Below are 13,113 nucleotides of genomic sequence, written 5' to 3'. Positions count from 1 at the left end.
GTTCGATCCCTGGGTCGGGAAGATCCCGTGGAGAAGAAAATGCCAAGGCACTCCAGTATTCTTGCCCGGAGAATTCCATGGACAGAGAAGCCTGGGGGGCTACAGTCCATGGGATCGCAAAGAGTCAGACACGAATGAGCAACTAACAAAGTGGTCATATTATTTGTTCAGTTAAACATAGTTCAGTTGTTGGATTGTTTCAAATTACTTAAATCAATAGTACTGAGAGAGATATACTCACTACTCAAGTCTTTGCTCAAATCTGATTATTTCATTAGAGAAATTTTTTAAAGTGGAAATAGTTGCTCAAATGCATCAATTTATCTTAAGGTCTTCAATCTCAAATTACTTCCTCAGGGACTGTTTCCTTGTACACACTCTCCAACTATTTATGTGTACCCTGTTAATCTTTTACTCTCTTTTGCTTGTTTTTCATTAGAGTTTAATTGGTTTTCTTCTTTATTTCAAAGTGCTCTTTACATATTAGGCATATAACCCTTTGTGATAATGTGACACATATGTCTCAATTTATTGTTTACCTCTTAATTTTGTTTATGTTTTCAATCTCACATCCTCAATGCTGTCAAGACTTTCTTTTGTGCTTTCTTCCATTACTTTTATACCTTTTAGAAACAGATTCAGTTACATGTCTTTTATGGTTTTAATTTTTTTCTCTACATTTCTAATCAAACTGTAAATGATTTGGTGTATGGTATGAGATAAGGCTCTAACTTTAACACTTTCCCACATAGCTTTCTTCACAGCACTGTTTATTGAAAAATCCACCCCTTACTTCCTGTTGGTTATGGTACTTTGTACTAAGCAGGAATCATGGGCAAATATGGAATTCCTGAAAATCATTCCTCATTCTCTTGCCTTTTGCTTGTAAATGATAATGTCAAAGCAGATGAGTGCTGAGGTCATATTCAGAGGCACCAATTTCATTTGACACTGACCAGCAGGCCGTACAGAGCAAAGACGACACTTGTTAAATCCTGACAGAGAAAATGCCATGGAAACAGTATTTACCGATCAGATAGCTTAGGGCTGATATTACAGAATCCAGAAAGTTCCTAAGAGGTTTCAGTTAAACCAGCCACTTGTTTTAGCAAACACTCTTAGATCTGTTGCACCCTAAGACACACAAACAAACAAAATCCTCCAACTTAAGCCCAGATAAATGAAAAAAAAAAGACAATTTATGTTTCTCTTCTTGCTTTCATATTGGTTTTCAAAATATGGAGGATTGTAGGGCTGTACATTTACTTTAGAATGCTGGATTCGGAGAACAAGTGTAGTCTCTTTCACATGAGTAAGATTTTCCGTTTGTTATTGTCGAGTGACACAGCCACCTTGTAAACCTTCTCCGTTCTCTGGTTTTTAACTCACCGCAGGGCATGACCCCCCTGATGTACGCCTGTGTCCGTGGGGACGAGGCGATGGTTCAGATGCTGCTGGATGCCGGAGCTGACCTGAATGTGGAGGTGAGGGTACAGAGGGCTGCAGGGCCCCTGGGCCTGGCAGTCCCCGGGAAAGGCGAGCAAAGAGAGGGGGGCTTTCTCTCTTAAGAGCCACCACTGAGGGTGCTCAGTCCAGCAAATAGGTCAGACCAGCTGTTGGATTTCCTCCATCCATCCTGAGGCCCCAGCCCAACCAGACTCCAAGGAGCTGCCTGCAAGCATTTTTCATTTTAAAACAACCCATGCGGCTGCACAGAGCTCTAACTTTTCCCTTGGCTCAGCAATACCGAGTCTCTGATCCTTCCCACTGATCCATTCCTCCTGGGATCCGGCAGAGAGAGCTCTCCCGAACCACCAGCCCTTCCCACTGCCAAATACAAAGCTGATCCACGTCCCCTGTGACCCCCAGATCTTCCACCCTCCCTCACCGAATCCTGATTGGCCCACTTGGTTGGCCTGCTGAAGCCACGGGTCTTAAAGCTAATTGCAGAGCTTCCTCAAGGCCGTGTGACATAGTGGAAAGCATGCCCCCACAGGCTTCAGAATTTGATACGTGGGTTCAAATTCTGAAACTGCCGCATCTTAGTAACTTGCTTTTCTGCTTGGGCGAGTAGTTTCACCTTCCTGAGCCACAGTGTTTCCCTTTGTGAAATGGGAGAATAATTACACCCATCTCAGACAGTTGTTGGAAGAAATAAATATAGAGGAGCATCAGTTTGGAATTCAGTTAATATTGGTTCCTCCCTCAGGGCTTATGATAGGTGAAATTATACTTCTTGATCATATTCTATGCTGTCTTAGGACCCACTCTCACTAAAAAGAGACATAAAACAACCGACTCTCTTCTAGCAGTTCAGAGGTTGGGAAGATTGATGGACTTGCTGAAGTGCTAACTCAGCCACTCCAGAAAACTTTTTTTTAGTTCAAAATTAGATGCTCTTGTAGTCTTAGTACTGTGCTTTCAAAAAAAAAAAAAATGCTTTATATTCATCTGAGGAAAACAGGCAGTAGATATGGTTTTGGATCCAAAACCATGTGGGATCTTATAGGTTTTCAAGTATTGGGGATTTTTGTTCCCTGCTATGAATCCCCAAGCACCGTGCAGATCCCTGCAAGAGCTCCTCAGTTTTGGGTCTCTGGTCCTCTAGCCCATCCCATAGCTCCCAGCTCAAGGTCCTTGCCTAGCCAGTGATTAGTGAACTCGACTCTTCTGAAAGCAGCAGACATCACAGCTGTATGGCCCCGGGGATGTTTGGAAGAAAAGCCATGGATGGGTGACAGGCAATCCCACGGGGCCCTAACCTGTCTGTCCTGCAGCCTGTATCTTGGTCTGGGGTGTTTTGAGGTCCCCATGTGGGAAGACCAATATCAGATTTTTCATTCGTGCCCAAGGAAGGTTTGTGCCTAGGTTTCCAGTAGCATGAGCGTCCTTGTCAACCAGGAAGCCAGCAGAAATATGAAATTAGGACAGTGTGGGAGGAGCTGTGACCAGGCAGTGATCTTTCTCCATCAGATGGGAGATGGTCTTGCTTGACTTGGAAGCTTGAAGCAGACCTCCCCTGGTGTGGGGTTTGCCACTGCCAAGAATTTCCCCTAAAGATGTGGATGTGATGGTGGCGGCCTCACCTGACATCCTATAGCTCTCAGACGCCTGCCCTCCCTTAAGCAGGAAGAGGAGACAGGCAGGTGAGCTGGTTCACTGTAGCCACCATTACAATTTTTTCAAGACTCCTTCGAGGTGGTCAGCAGTCACCCATTTAACTCTCTTCTAATGAGCAGCAAAGGAGTTTTTGTTGTGCACAGAGGATATAAAGTCACTACCCTGTATGTCTCCAGCATTGCCCAAGGCGCCTTCCAGGACATCCTCTGTACATCTCTAGCCCGCGTGCCCAGCCACAGATAGGTCAGATTTGCTAGTCTAAGTATTGTGAAGGTTACATTTTGAAAATAATTTCAATTTGTTTATAGGTTGTCAGTACTCCTCATAAATATCCATCCGTCCACCCTGAGACCCGCCATTGGACGGCTCTGACTTTTGCTGTGTTGCATGGACATATTCCTGTAGTTCAGGTATTAACGTATTTCCCTATCCACATCTGACATTTAATTGTACCTCTTTCATTATGCAAATCTGTACCTCTCCCGGCATGCCTATTCCCCCAGAGATTCATATTGGTTAATTGCAATGAAATGCAGCACATTCATATCATATGAATGAAAATACTATATGGAATGATCTATATGGCCTGGCTTTAACCAATATGAACTTATCACATACCTACATGCAGCCTTACACACAGAGTGGCAAACCTACCAAGTTGTTCCCAATGGCTCAAGGGTGGGGCCTGAGCTATGATTTTGTGGATTTTTTTGTTTATACTTGTCATAACGTGAACCTAAGACGTGGCTGGTGTGAGACCTTAGAAACTTCCCTTAGGTGTGACCCCAGTGCTTGCATAGAGTCTAGGGGTTTCCAACCAGTGGAAAGAAGCAGCCGAGCCACCAAGGAAGTGGTTCCAAATGACACTTGCTTGGATCCCACTTATGGAGAATCCCACATAAGAGGTCTAGGGTAGGGTTTTCTTGTGTGTCTTCTGAAACAGATACCCGAATATGGAGAGATGTCCTCATCCAAGATCCTTTGGGCACATAAGTTGTTTTGCCCTCACCATTTCCAGTTGTTGTAGAGTTGGTATTCAATGGACAGCCATCCAGTATATTCTAGATCTTAAACTTGGTTCACTCTAGATCTTAAAACTTTACTTCATTGGAAAAAAGAGATCAGCACCCCCCAGTTCCCTGACCACATCTGGCCCCATAGTGAATGCTGAGTTTCAGGTACATCAGGAACTCCCCTCCTTTTATGTGGTCCAAGCCTCTTAGAATTACACAGAGCAGAAAATAGTATGTCAGGGACCCCTTGGCAATCTTGGAGTTCCATAGGAATCCTTTATTGTTTCCTAGGTCATGGGAATCCTTAACACACATCAAAGGCATGTTTCAGGAGGTTGAGTGTGTGACGTGTCACACCAAGAGCTGACTTCTGCCTGTAGAACATCATGACCAGCCCAGTCCTAGTAGAGGAATCTAAGAAAGAAGGGGTTGGAGGGTGGCCTAACGGATACGAATAACATCCCTTAACGTGCAGTGGCATCCCCAGCCTTTAAATCAGGAATAAGAGCAGCGGGCAGCCACACAAAGCCAAACGGAAGTCAGGTCACCTCTCTGCTGCAGGTGCACACATGATGGAGCGCCAAGTAGGCAGCCCCTCCTGACTATGCCCTCAGGTAGTCCTGTGCAGGTAAAACAGGCATTTCCCCCTCATTTTACATCAGCAGTGCTGACAGCACATCACTGTGAGACCCGGCATGGACAGAATCTCCATTTTTAGGAAGCCCAGATATCCTAAAGAATGCACAGAATGGAGTCATACGCAGCAGCACTCCTGGAAGCTCATTCTGCCACTTTATTCACTGATCTTGCTGGCCAGGAAGCTCAGCATTTGCTGAGCTGAGTTTCTAGGATGTTCCAGAAGGCATTCTTGTCCTGGTTGGCCCAGTGATCCCCAAAGTCCTTCAGAACTCTTAAGATTCTATGGTTCTAAGAGACCTCTCTAATACTCTGAGGCTTTTTGTCACTGATCCCCAGAGGAAGTTCTCTAGCAGTGTGGCGCCACGAACTTCTAGCTCAGTGCTTCTAGAAACGTTAATGTACATAGAAATCACCTGGAGAGCTTGTTGAAATGCAGATTCTAATCAGTTGTTCTGGGGTGGAGCCTGAGAACCCGCATTTCAAACAAACTCCCAGGGGATGCTGATGCTACTGTCCATGGACCACAATTTGAGCGATTTGAGTGGTCTGAGGCCCTAGGAGATGTGAGAGGCTCTCAGTTCACCCTCTGAGGTGCAGTTGCCCTCCCCCTGTGCACGTGGTCATGGACCCAGAGGACAGCAGGAACATTGGCACCACACTGATTTCCACCAGCTTTTCCTGGCATGTCCTTTAAACATCTCAATGGCCACTCTTCCTCCACAGCTCCTCCTAGACGCTGGGGCCAAGGTGGAGGGCTCTGTGGAGCACGGCGAGGAGAACTATTCAGAAACGCCCCTCCAGCTTGCAGCCGCCGTAGGTAAGAGTCTCTGATGCTCGTCCCAGCCAAGGGGCTCCAGCACCCTGTCCCTTGATGTGTCTGTGACTGTGTGTTTGCTTGATTCTCTTATCAAACCCCCTTCTCTGGGCTTGCAGGAAATTTTGAACTGGTTAGTTTGCTGTTGGAGCGAGGCGCGGACCCCCTGATAGGAACCATGTACAGGAATGGAATTTCTACCACCCCCCAGGGTGATATGAACTCTTTCAGCCAGGCCGCAGCCCATGGACACAGGTAGGCTAGGATGGGCCATGAGGTCCCAAGTGGTGCTTGTTAAAAATGCAGATTCCCAGGCCTACCCCAGACTCACTGCATCTCTGGATGTGGGGCCCAGAGGCAGTCCAGGCCTGGCCAACTTCACACATTGCACGTCCACGGGTCCTTCCCCAACCGGCTTTCATCTCACAGATGTCACTCTTTGCCAGTGTTGGTCAGAGTTCATCACATCACCTGTTACGAAGTGAGAAGAATCCATTTAAAGAATAATAAAACCTCTCATGTTTGGTTACTTCCCATCTACATTTCCTTCAGGATTTACCCCATCAGATTTTACTACGCGCAACCCCAAATGAAGCAAATTCACCATGGGGGGAGTGCAGGCAGACTGTTAAAAAGGCAGAGTTCTAGAACCTTCTAGATATTTGGGGAAAGCACTTAGCCCAAGTCATCCTCAAGGAAACGCAGCCAGTCCCACCCCACCATCTCCTCCAGCCACAACCAGTAGTGCCCTGGTCACACCTCTGAAACCACCACCCCAGAGTTGTCCCGTTCTTCTTTTGTCCCACGTTGAGAGGGTTCCCCACATCCCCCGCCCCGCCCCGCCCCCACCCTGGCACAGCCCTTGCATCTCTGAGTGTCTTCCTCTCTGGGTTTATGATTGACAGGAATGTGTTCCGCAAACTGCTCGCTCAGCCAGAGAAGGAGAAGAGTGATATCCTGTCCCTGGAGGAGATTCTGGCTGAGGGGACTGACCTGGCAGAGACAGCCCCGCCCCCCCTGTGCGCCAGCCGCAACAGCAAGGCGAAACTCAGAGCCCTGAGGGAGGCCATGTATCACAGCGCTGAGCATGGCTACGTGGATGTCACAATTGATATCAGGAGCATAGGTCAGTCTGGGGGCCTTCCACCACTGGGCACGGTGCATCCACCCAGCTCCAGGTCACATACCCACATGCGCATGCACACACACACATATGCACGCACATACATGCACACACCCCTGTGCACACACCCCTTGCAGCTCAGGGAACTTCTCGTTTGCTGGTTGGAGCACTTCTGGGCTAAGGCCCCACATGGTCCCCATAGACAGCAGCATTCTGCCGGCCCCAGAAACCCATCCTCAAGGCACCCTTCCACGATTCCCAAACCCTGGACCCTGAGTTAGGAATCCGAATCACCTGGGGAGCTTGTCTGAATACAGATTGCCAGGCCCTACACCCAGAGGCTCTGCTGTCGAGGGTCTGGATGGATAAAGGCTGGAAATCTTTATATTTAACAATCATCCCAGGTGGTTCCCAGTGGTTGGAGAATCGCTGCCTGAGAGCACTCAGATCCATGAAGCAGCTGCTAGCATCAGCTAGGATGAGGGCATCCGGTCCCTAGTGGGACTCCCCCGACTACAGGAGCAAAGCCATGCCAAAGGAAAAGTTGGGTGTCTCTCCCTTGAGCAGGCTAGCCCAGGGGCATCTCTTCCATGCATCTGGGGAATGGGCTAGCCCAGCCCTCACCCAGCTAATGGCACCAGCCCTGCCCAGAAACAGCAGGGCGGAGCAAGGGCTGCAAGCACAGGGTGTAGCAGGTCAGGCAGGCTGAGGCCTCCAGTGCTATTCTGGAAACTTGTCTCTCTCGGAGAGTGGCTGTTGAGTATGGGGGATATTATGCCATTCCCCTGGCAGCCTGTGTAGCTGGATTCTGAGGCTCAAGACTCTGAATGGTGCATTTATAAGCAGTACCAGGTGCCCCAGCCTCACGGTGGGGGGAGAAGCGAGTCACAGCCATCAGCTGCTGGAGAGATTTCTATTAAGGGAGGAAGACCTGATGAAGTGCCTGCAGATGGAAATGTTTTGCACACGGCAGCGGTATCCTCCTGTGTCTTCATATTCAAATGGAAATGCCCTCCCTGGCCAGAGCAGCTGACAGTGAGATCCACTGTGGGTTTCACCAGCTTGAAGCTCTGGGCATGGAGGCAGAGGGGATGGGGAAGGAAGAGGTCAGAACTCAGAAGGCTGCAGTCTGCATTACAGTTTCAATATTCTACATGGTGATTATACTTTGTAAACTATGTAGCCCCTAATATGGAGAAGGCAATGGCGCCCCACTCCAGTACTCTTGCCTGGAAAATCCCATGGACGGAGGAGCCTGGTAGGCTGCAGTCCATGGGGTCGCTAACAGTCAGACAACGACTGAGCGACTTCTCTTTCACTTTTCACTTTCATGCATTGGAGAAGGAAACAGCAACCCACTCCAGTGTTCTTGCCTGGAGAATCTCAGGGACGGGGCAGCCTGGTGGGCTGCCGTGTATGGGGTTGCACAGAGTCGGACACGACTGAAGCGACTTAGCAGCAGCAGCAGCAGCAGCCCCTAATAACACGAGGAGTGTGTACAACTAGATACCCATAGTTAACGGACTCAAATTATGACCTTTAATTTTAACTTCTGCAAGTCTTTGGGAAAGAAGAAACAAAACAGCTCTGACTCTATGCAATGAAAGGCAGTCTCTTGGTCTCATGATCTGGTAATGTCCTCAGGAAAGGCCAGCTTCCACATAAAAACACGCCTTCTCCTCTGGTTGTTGTCTGCCCTCCTCCCTCACCCCGCCCTCCCCCTTTCCAGGTGTCCCGTGGACCCTGCACACGTGGCTGGAGTCTTTGCGGATCGCCTTCCAGCAGCACCGCAGACCTCTCATTCAGTGCCTGTTGAAGGAGTTCAAGACCATTCAGGAGGAAGAGTACACGGAGGAGCTGGTCACCCAGGGCCTGCCCCTGATGTTTGAGATCTTGAAGGCCAGCAAGGTATGAGGGGCTCCTGTGGGCAGAGAGCACAGCCGGGGGGTTCTGATCTTGGCCTTCCTGCCCCTCGGGTGGGAACCCTGCAGTCACTGCTCTGGTGCACTGGTCTGGTACCCTGGCTGCTTACAGCTGCTTGTGCGGCCACTTGCAAGGCACCTGCTCTGCTGAGCACATGTTCCGTCCCAGGCACTTGGGCACATGGGACAAAGTAAAGGATACCTTGCAGCCAGGGAACTTGCACAAAAGTGGGGGTGGTACAGCCCAAGGGTACCTGAGGTGGCTTGTGAAACAGTGTTAAATTGGGTGGCAAAGACTCTGAGGAGTGTGGGAAGGTTGGGGGAAGGTGTCACTGAGATGCTGAGACCAGGGCGGGCCTGGACAGACAGTAGGACATAGGACATTGGAAATTCAAGGGGAAGAGGGAAATGGGTGTAACTGCCTTGGATGCAGACCCCACAGGGGTCCCTGGAAAGCCAGGCCCCAAGAAGGCTTTTCAGGTCTGAGGACAGCACGTGCCTAGCCCTTAAGGCTCACTCACCCATTCTTCAAGGGCCCCTGCGTTTCTGTTGACACTTCGTTCCCAGCATCGGGAAAATGCTGCAACCCCTGCACAACAGGTCCTTCTAAGACAGTGGAGGCTGTGAAGTGTCAGGGAATTAGGCCTCTGAACCAAAAGGGCTGCATGGATTTCCCTGCCAGAGGCGGGAGGGGAGTGTGGAGCAGCCTGCTCTGTAGGGTGTGGGGGACGGCCCACAGCAAAGCCCCGGCAACATGTCCTGCTGATTTCTGAGCCTCGGAGCACCTGGCCCAGAGTCCAGTGTGGGTCCCTTCAGTTATTCTCATTAGCACCAGAGACTTAGGGGCCCCTGTGGGCTGGATATGTGCCTGATGTCAAGCCCCACTTAGACCCAGAATGGGAGCAGGTGTGCCAGGCCTCAGGTAATGAGCCTCAGCGATTCCACTAAGAGCAGAACCCACTGGAAGCATTTCAAAACCAAACTCTCCCTGCCCCTCAGTCCTCACCCATCCCCCCAGCTTGAAAAGAAATAAATAGATAAGCCCTGAAATTACCTAAGAGGCCACCTTAGTGAAAAACATTGCTGGGTCTGTTCCCAGGGTCTGGTGTTGTAATTGGTTTTTGGTTTGGTTTTGTTGTTTTTTTTTTTCCTTCTATGGGCTGTAATGGGAATTCCAGAAATTACTAAGGCCTGCTGTGTATTAAGGAGACCTACTCTATGGATTTTTAAAGTAAATTTATTTTGAAGTATGGCATACATCAGGAAAGTGCCCAGGTCATAGCTGTGGAGTCTAATGAATTTTCACAAGGCAAACTTACCTGTGTGATCAGCTTCCGGACCAAGAAATAGAACACTGCTAGCACTCCCGCAGGTGCCTTGGGTCCCACTCAACCACTACCCACCCCCGCAACGAGCACCCAGCAGCAGCTGATGGCAGTAGCTAGAGGCCTAAAAGAAAGGAGGGAGGGGCCTTTGGCAGGAGACATGGACTGGAGCGGGCTTCCCAGGTGGCACTAGTGGTAAAGAACCTGCCTGCCAATGCAAGAGACTTAAGAGACGGGGGTTCAGTTCCTGGGTTGGGAAGATCCCCTGGAGGAGGGCATGGCAACCCACTCCAGTATTCTTGCCTGGAGATTCCCATGGATGAAAGAGCCCAGCAGGCTACGATCCGTGGGGTCGCACGGAGTTGGACACGACTGAAGTGACTTAACCCACACACATGCACGTGTACTAGAGCCTGCTCCGTCCAGCTGTCCTGATCTTGGAGGGGATGGGGAGCCAGGGATGGGGCAGGAGCACTCATGGTCAGGAGACAATAGTCTGGGAAAAGGCACATTCAAGAGTCAGGTTTGCCCTATATGACCAACAGGAAAGCCCATCTATGTCTGTAACATATATATATGAGTGTCCATATTAAATAGGTGGCTCAGTTGTAAAGAGTCCACCTGTCAATGCAGGAGATGCAGGTTCGATCCTTGGGTTGCAAAGATCCCCTAGAGAAGGAAAACCCACTCCAGTATTCTTGCTGGGATAATCCCACAAACAGAAGAGCCTAGCAGGCTACAGTCCATGAGATCACAGACAGTCAGACATGACTGAGCACATATGCACAACAAGGGTGTCCATAGCAATGTTACCTGTGATAGGAAAAAATTGGGAACACCTCCAATACCCATTAACGTAGAATGGGCAAATAAATTGTAAATTCACAGCATGCTTGGTACTAAGTCGTTTCAGCCGTGTCTGACTCTTTACACGCCTATGGACTGTAGTCCACCAGACTCCTCTGTTCATGGGATTCTGCAGGCAAGGATGCTGGAGTGGGTTGCCATGCCCTCCTCCAGTATATTCACTGCATGAAATAATAAACAAAAATGTTTTGTTTTTTTTAAAGTCAGGTTTTCCCTAACGGGGGAGAGGTGGGAATGGGGGTGGTCAATGGCAACCCCTACTGGTGAATTGTGGTATTTTTTTAACACCAAAAACATTTCACATTGAGGTATAACCAATTAACAATAACAATTCGCTTTCAGGTGAATAGCGGAGGGACTCAGCCATACGTGTACATGTATCCATTATCCCCCAAACCTCCCTCCCATCCAGGCTACCACATAACATTGAGCAGAGTTCCATATGCTATACAATAGGTCTTTGTTGGTTATCCATTTTAAATCTAGCAGTGTGTACATGACCTTCCCAAAATGGAAGCAACCTAAATGTCCATTGACAGACGAATGAATAAAGAAGATGTGGTACATATATACAATGGAGTATTATTCAGCCATTAAAAAGAGTGAAATAATGCCATTTGTGGCAACATGGATGGGCCTAAAGAGTGTCATAGTGAGTGAAGTAACTCAGAGAAGGAGAAATACCATATTACATCCCCTGTATGTGGACTCTAAGAAGAAATTACACAAATGAACTGACAAAACAGAAGGAGACTCACAGACTGTTAGGGACTTTGGGAGATGTGGTATTAATACTGACTCAGTTCAGTTCAGTCACTCAGTCATGTCCAGCACTTTGCAACCCCATGAACTACAGCATGCCAGGCTTTCCTGTCCAGCACCAACTCCTGGAGCCTACTCAAACTCATGTCCATCGAGTCAGTGATGCCATCCAACCATCTCATCCTCCATCATCCCCTTCTCCTCCTGCCTTCAGTCTTTCCCAGCATCAGGGTCTTTTCCAATGATTCAGTTCTTTGCATCAGGTGGTCAAAGTATTGGAGCTTCAGCATCAGTCCTTCCAATTAATATTTAGGACTGATTTCCTTTACAATTGACTGGTGTGATCTCCTTGCAGTCCAAGGGACTCTCAAGAGTCTTCTCCAACACCACAGTTCTACAGAGGGCAAAAAAGAGGTGATCAGTTTCTGGTGGCTACAGGGTGAAGTCAAGCATTCTCCAAGCACAGTGATATTCCTGTGGTCAGAAGATGTCTGGAGAGAGATGATGGCAGAGAGTTGAGAAGGTGCTGCAAAGCTCTGCCCTCAGAAAGTATCCTCTTGGAAGGCATGAGTAGCAATGCATTGTTCCTGCTCTCTCCACTAATAAATTCGTGTTCAGATCATGTCTGCTGCTCTGTGTGAACAAACATCTGGTTCTATCAGAGTAGTGAACAAGAATATAGAATTCCTGTAAATATTAATAAATCCACTTTGCAGTCAACTCGGAGAATCATAGCCATCCGGTCAAGTGAAGCGGATGCTTTCTCCCCATCTTTGACGCGTGCTTGGTCAGATGTTACTTGACATCTGGTTGCAGATGTGCTTTTTTGCTCCCACTTCTATTCATTTATTTATTTGGCTGCACCAGGTCTTAGTGGCTGCACACAGGATCTTCGATCTTCGTTGTGGCATATGGGATCTACTTCCCTGACCAGGGATCAACCAGGGGACCCCTGCATTAGGAGCATGGAGTCTTAGCCACTGGACCACCAAAGAAGTCCCATCCCCACTTCTAAATTTTATCTTTAAGTATCTAAAGAATTCAGTTTCTCTAGATTTCCCTAGGAGTAGAACAATGCAGTCATTGTTTAAAAATAGGTCTGTTCAAAGAGAGCTTCTGGCCATTTCTCGCATACATAATTCTTCTGGACATTTATCCATTCCATAGTCATGAGTGCCCACTAGGCTACAGCAGTGGTGGGATGTTCTTCACCCTCCTGGAGCTTACTGTGTCCAGGGAAGGGGCAGACCCACAGAAAGCAAGGACATAAATCAGCAAAAGAGGGTGAAAGCAAGATAAATGCTATGAAAAAAAAAATGATCTTGGACAATGAGGTAGTCTCCGGGGGGTGGGGCAGGCAAGGTCTAATCTAGACAGGATGATAAGAAAAGTCTCCCAGAGGAGGTAGTGTGTGAGCAACCACCTAAGTGAGGAAAAGCTGCCAGCCACACACAGGCCTGGAGCAAAAGCACTCCACTCGGGGGGATCGGGAACCTGGAGGAGCGAAGTTACTGGTGGGAATGTGCCT

General features: G+C 48.4%; 1 protein-coding gene across 3 annotated transcripts in view; it reads left to right on the top strand.

The window, feature by feature from the left end:
• Positions 1–13,113, top strand: part of ABTB3 (ankyrin repeat and BTB domain containing 3) — a 334,406-nt gene that overhangs the window by 282,997 nt on the left and 38,296 nt on the right. For all 3 annotated transcript variants that reach the window (XM_070370211.1, XM_070370213.1, XM_070370212.1), the window contains 6 exons: positions 1,395–1,484; positions 3,429–3,530; positions 5,496–5,589; positions 5,706–5,841; positions 6,492–6,712; positions 8,439–8,617. In XM_070370211.1, the coding sequence (XP_070226312.1) occupies positions 1,395–1,484; positions 3,429–3,530; positions 5,496–5,589; positions 5,706–5,841; positions 6,492–6,712; positions 8,439–8,617 (822 nt within the window). The remainder of the gene's footprint in view (positions 1–1,394; positions 1,485–3,428; positions 3,531–5,495; positions 5,590–5,705; positions 5,842–6,491; positions 6,713–8,438; positions 8,618–13,113) is intronic.

Source organism: Bos mutus, chromosome 5, assembly GCF_027580195.1.
Source record: "Bos mutus isolate GX-2022 chromosome 5, NWIPB_WYAK_1.1, whole genome shotgun sequence".
Lineage (NCBI taxonomy): Eukaryota > Metazoa > Chordata > Mammalia > Artiodactyla > Bovidae > Bos > Bos mutus.
This window is presented reverse-complemented; position numbering and strand designations above follow the sequence as displayed.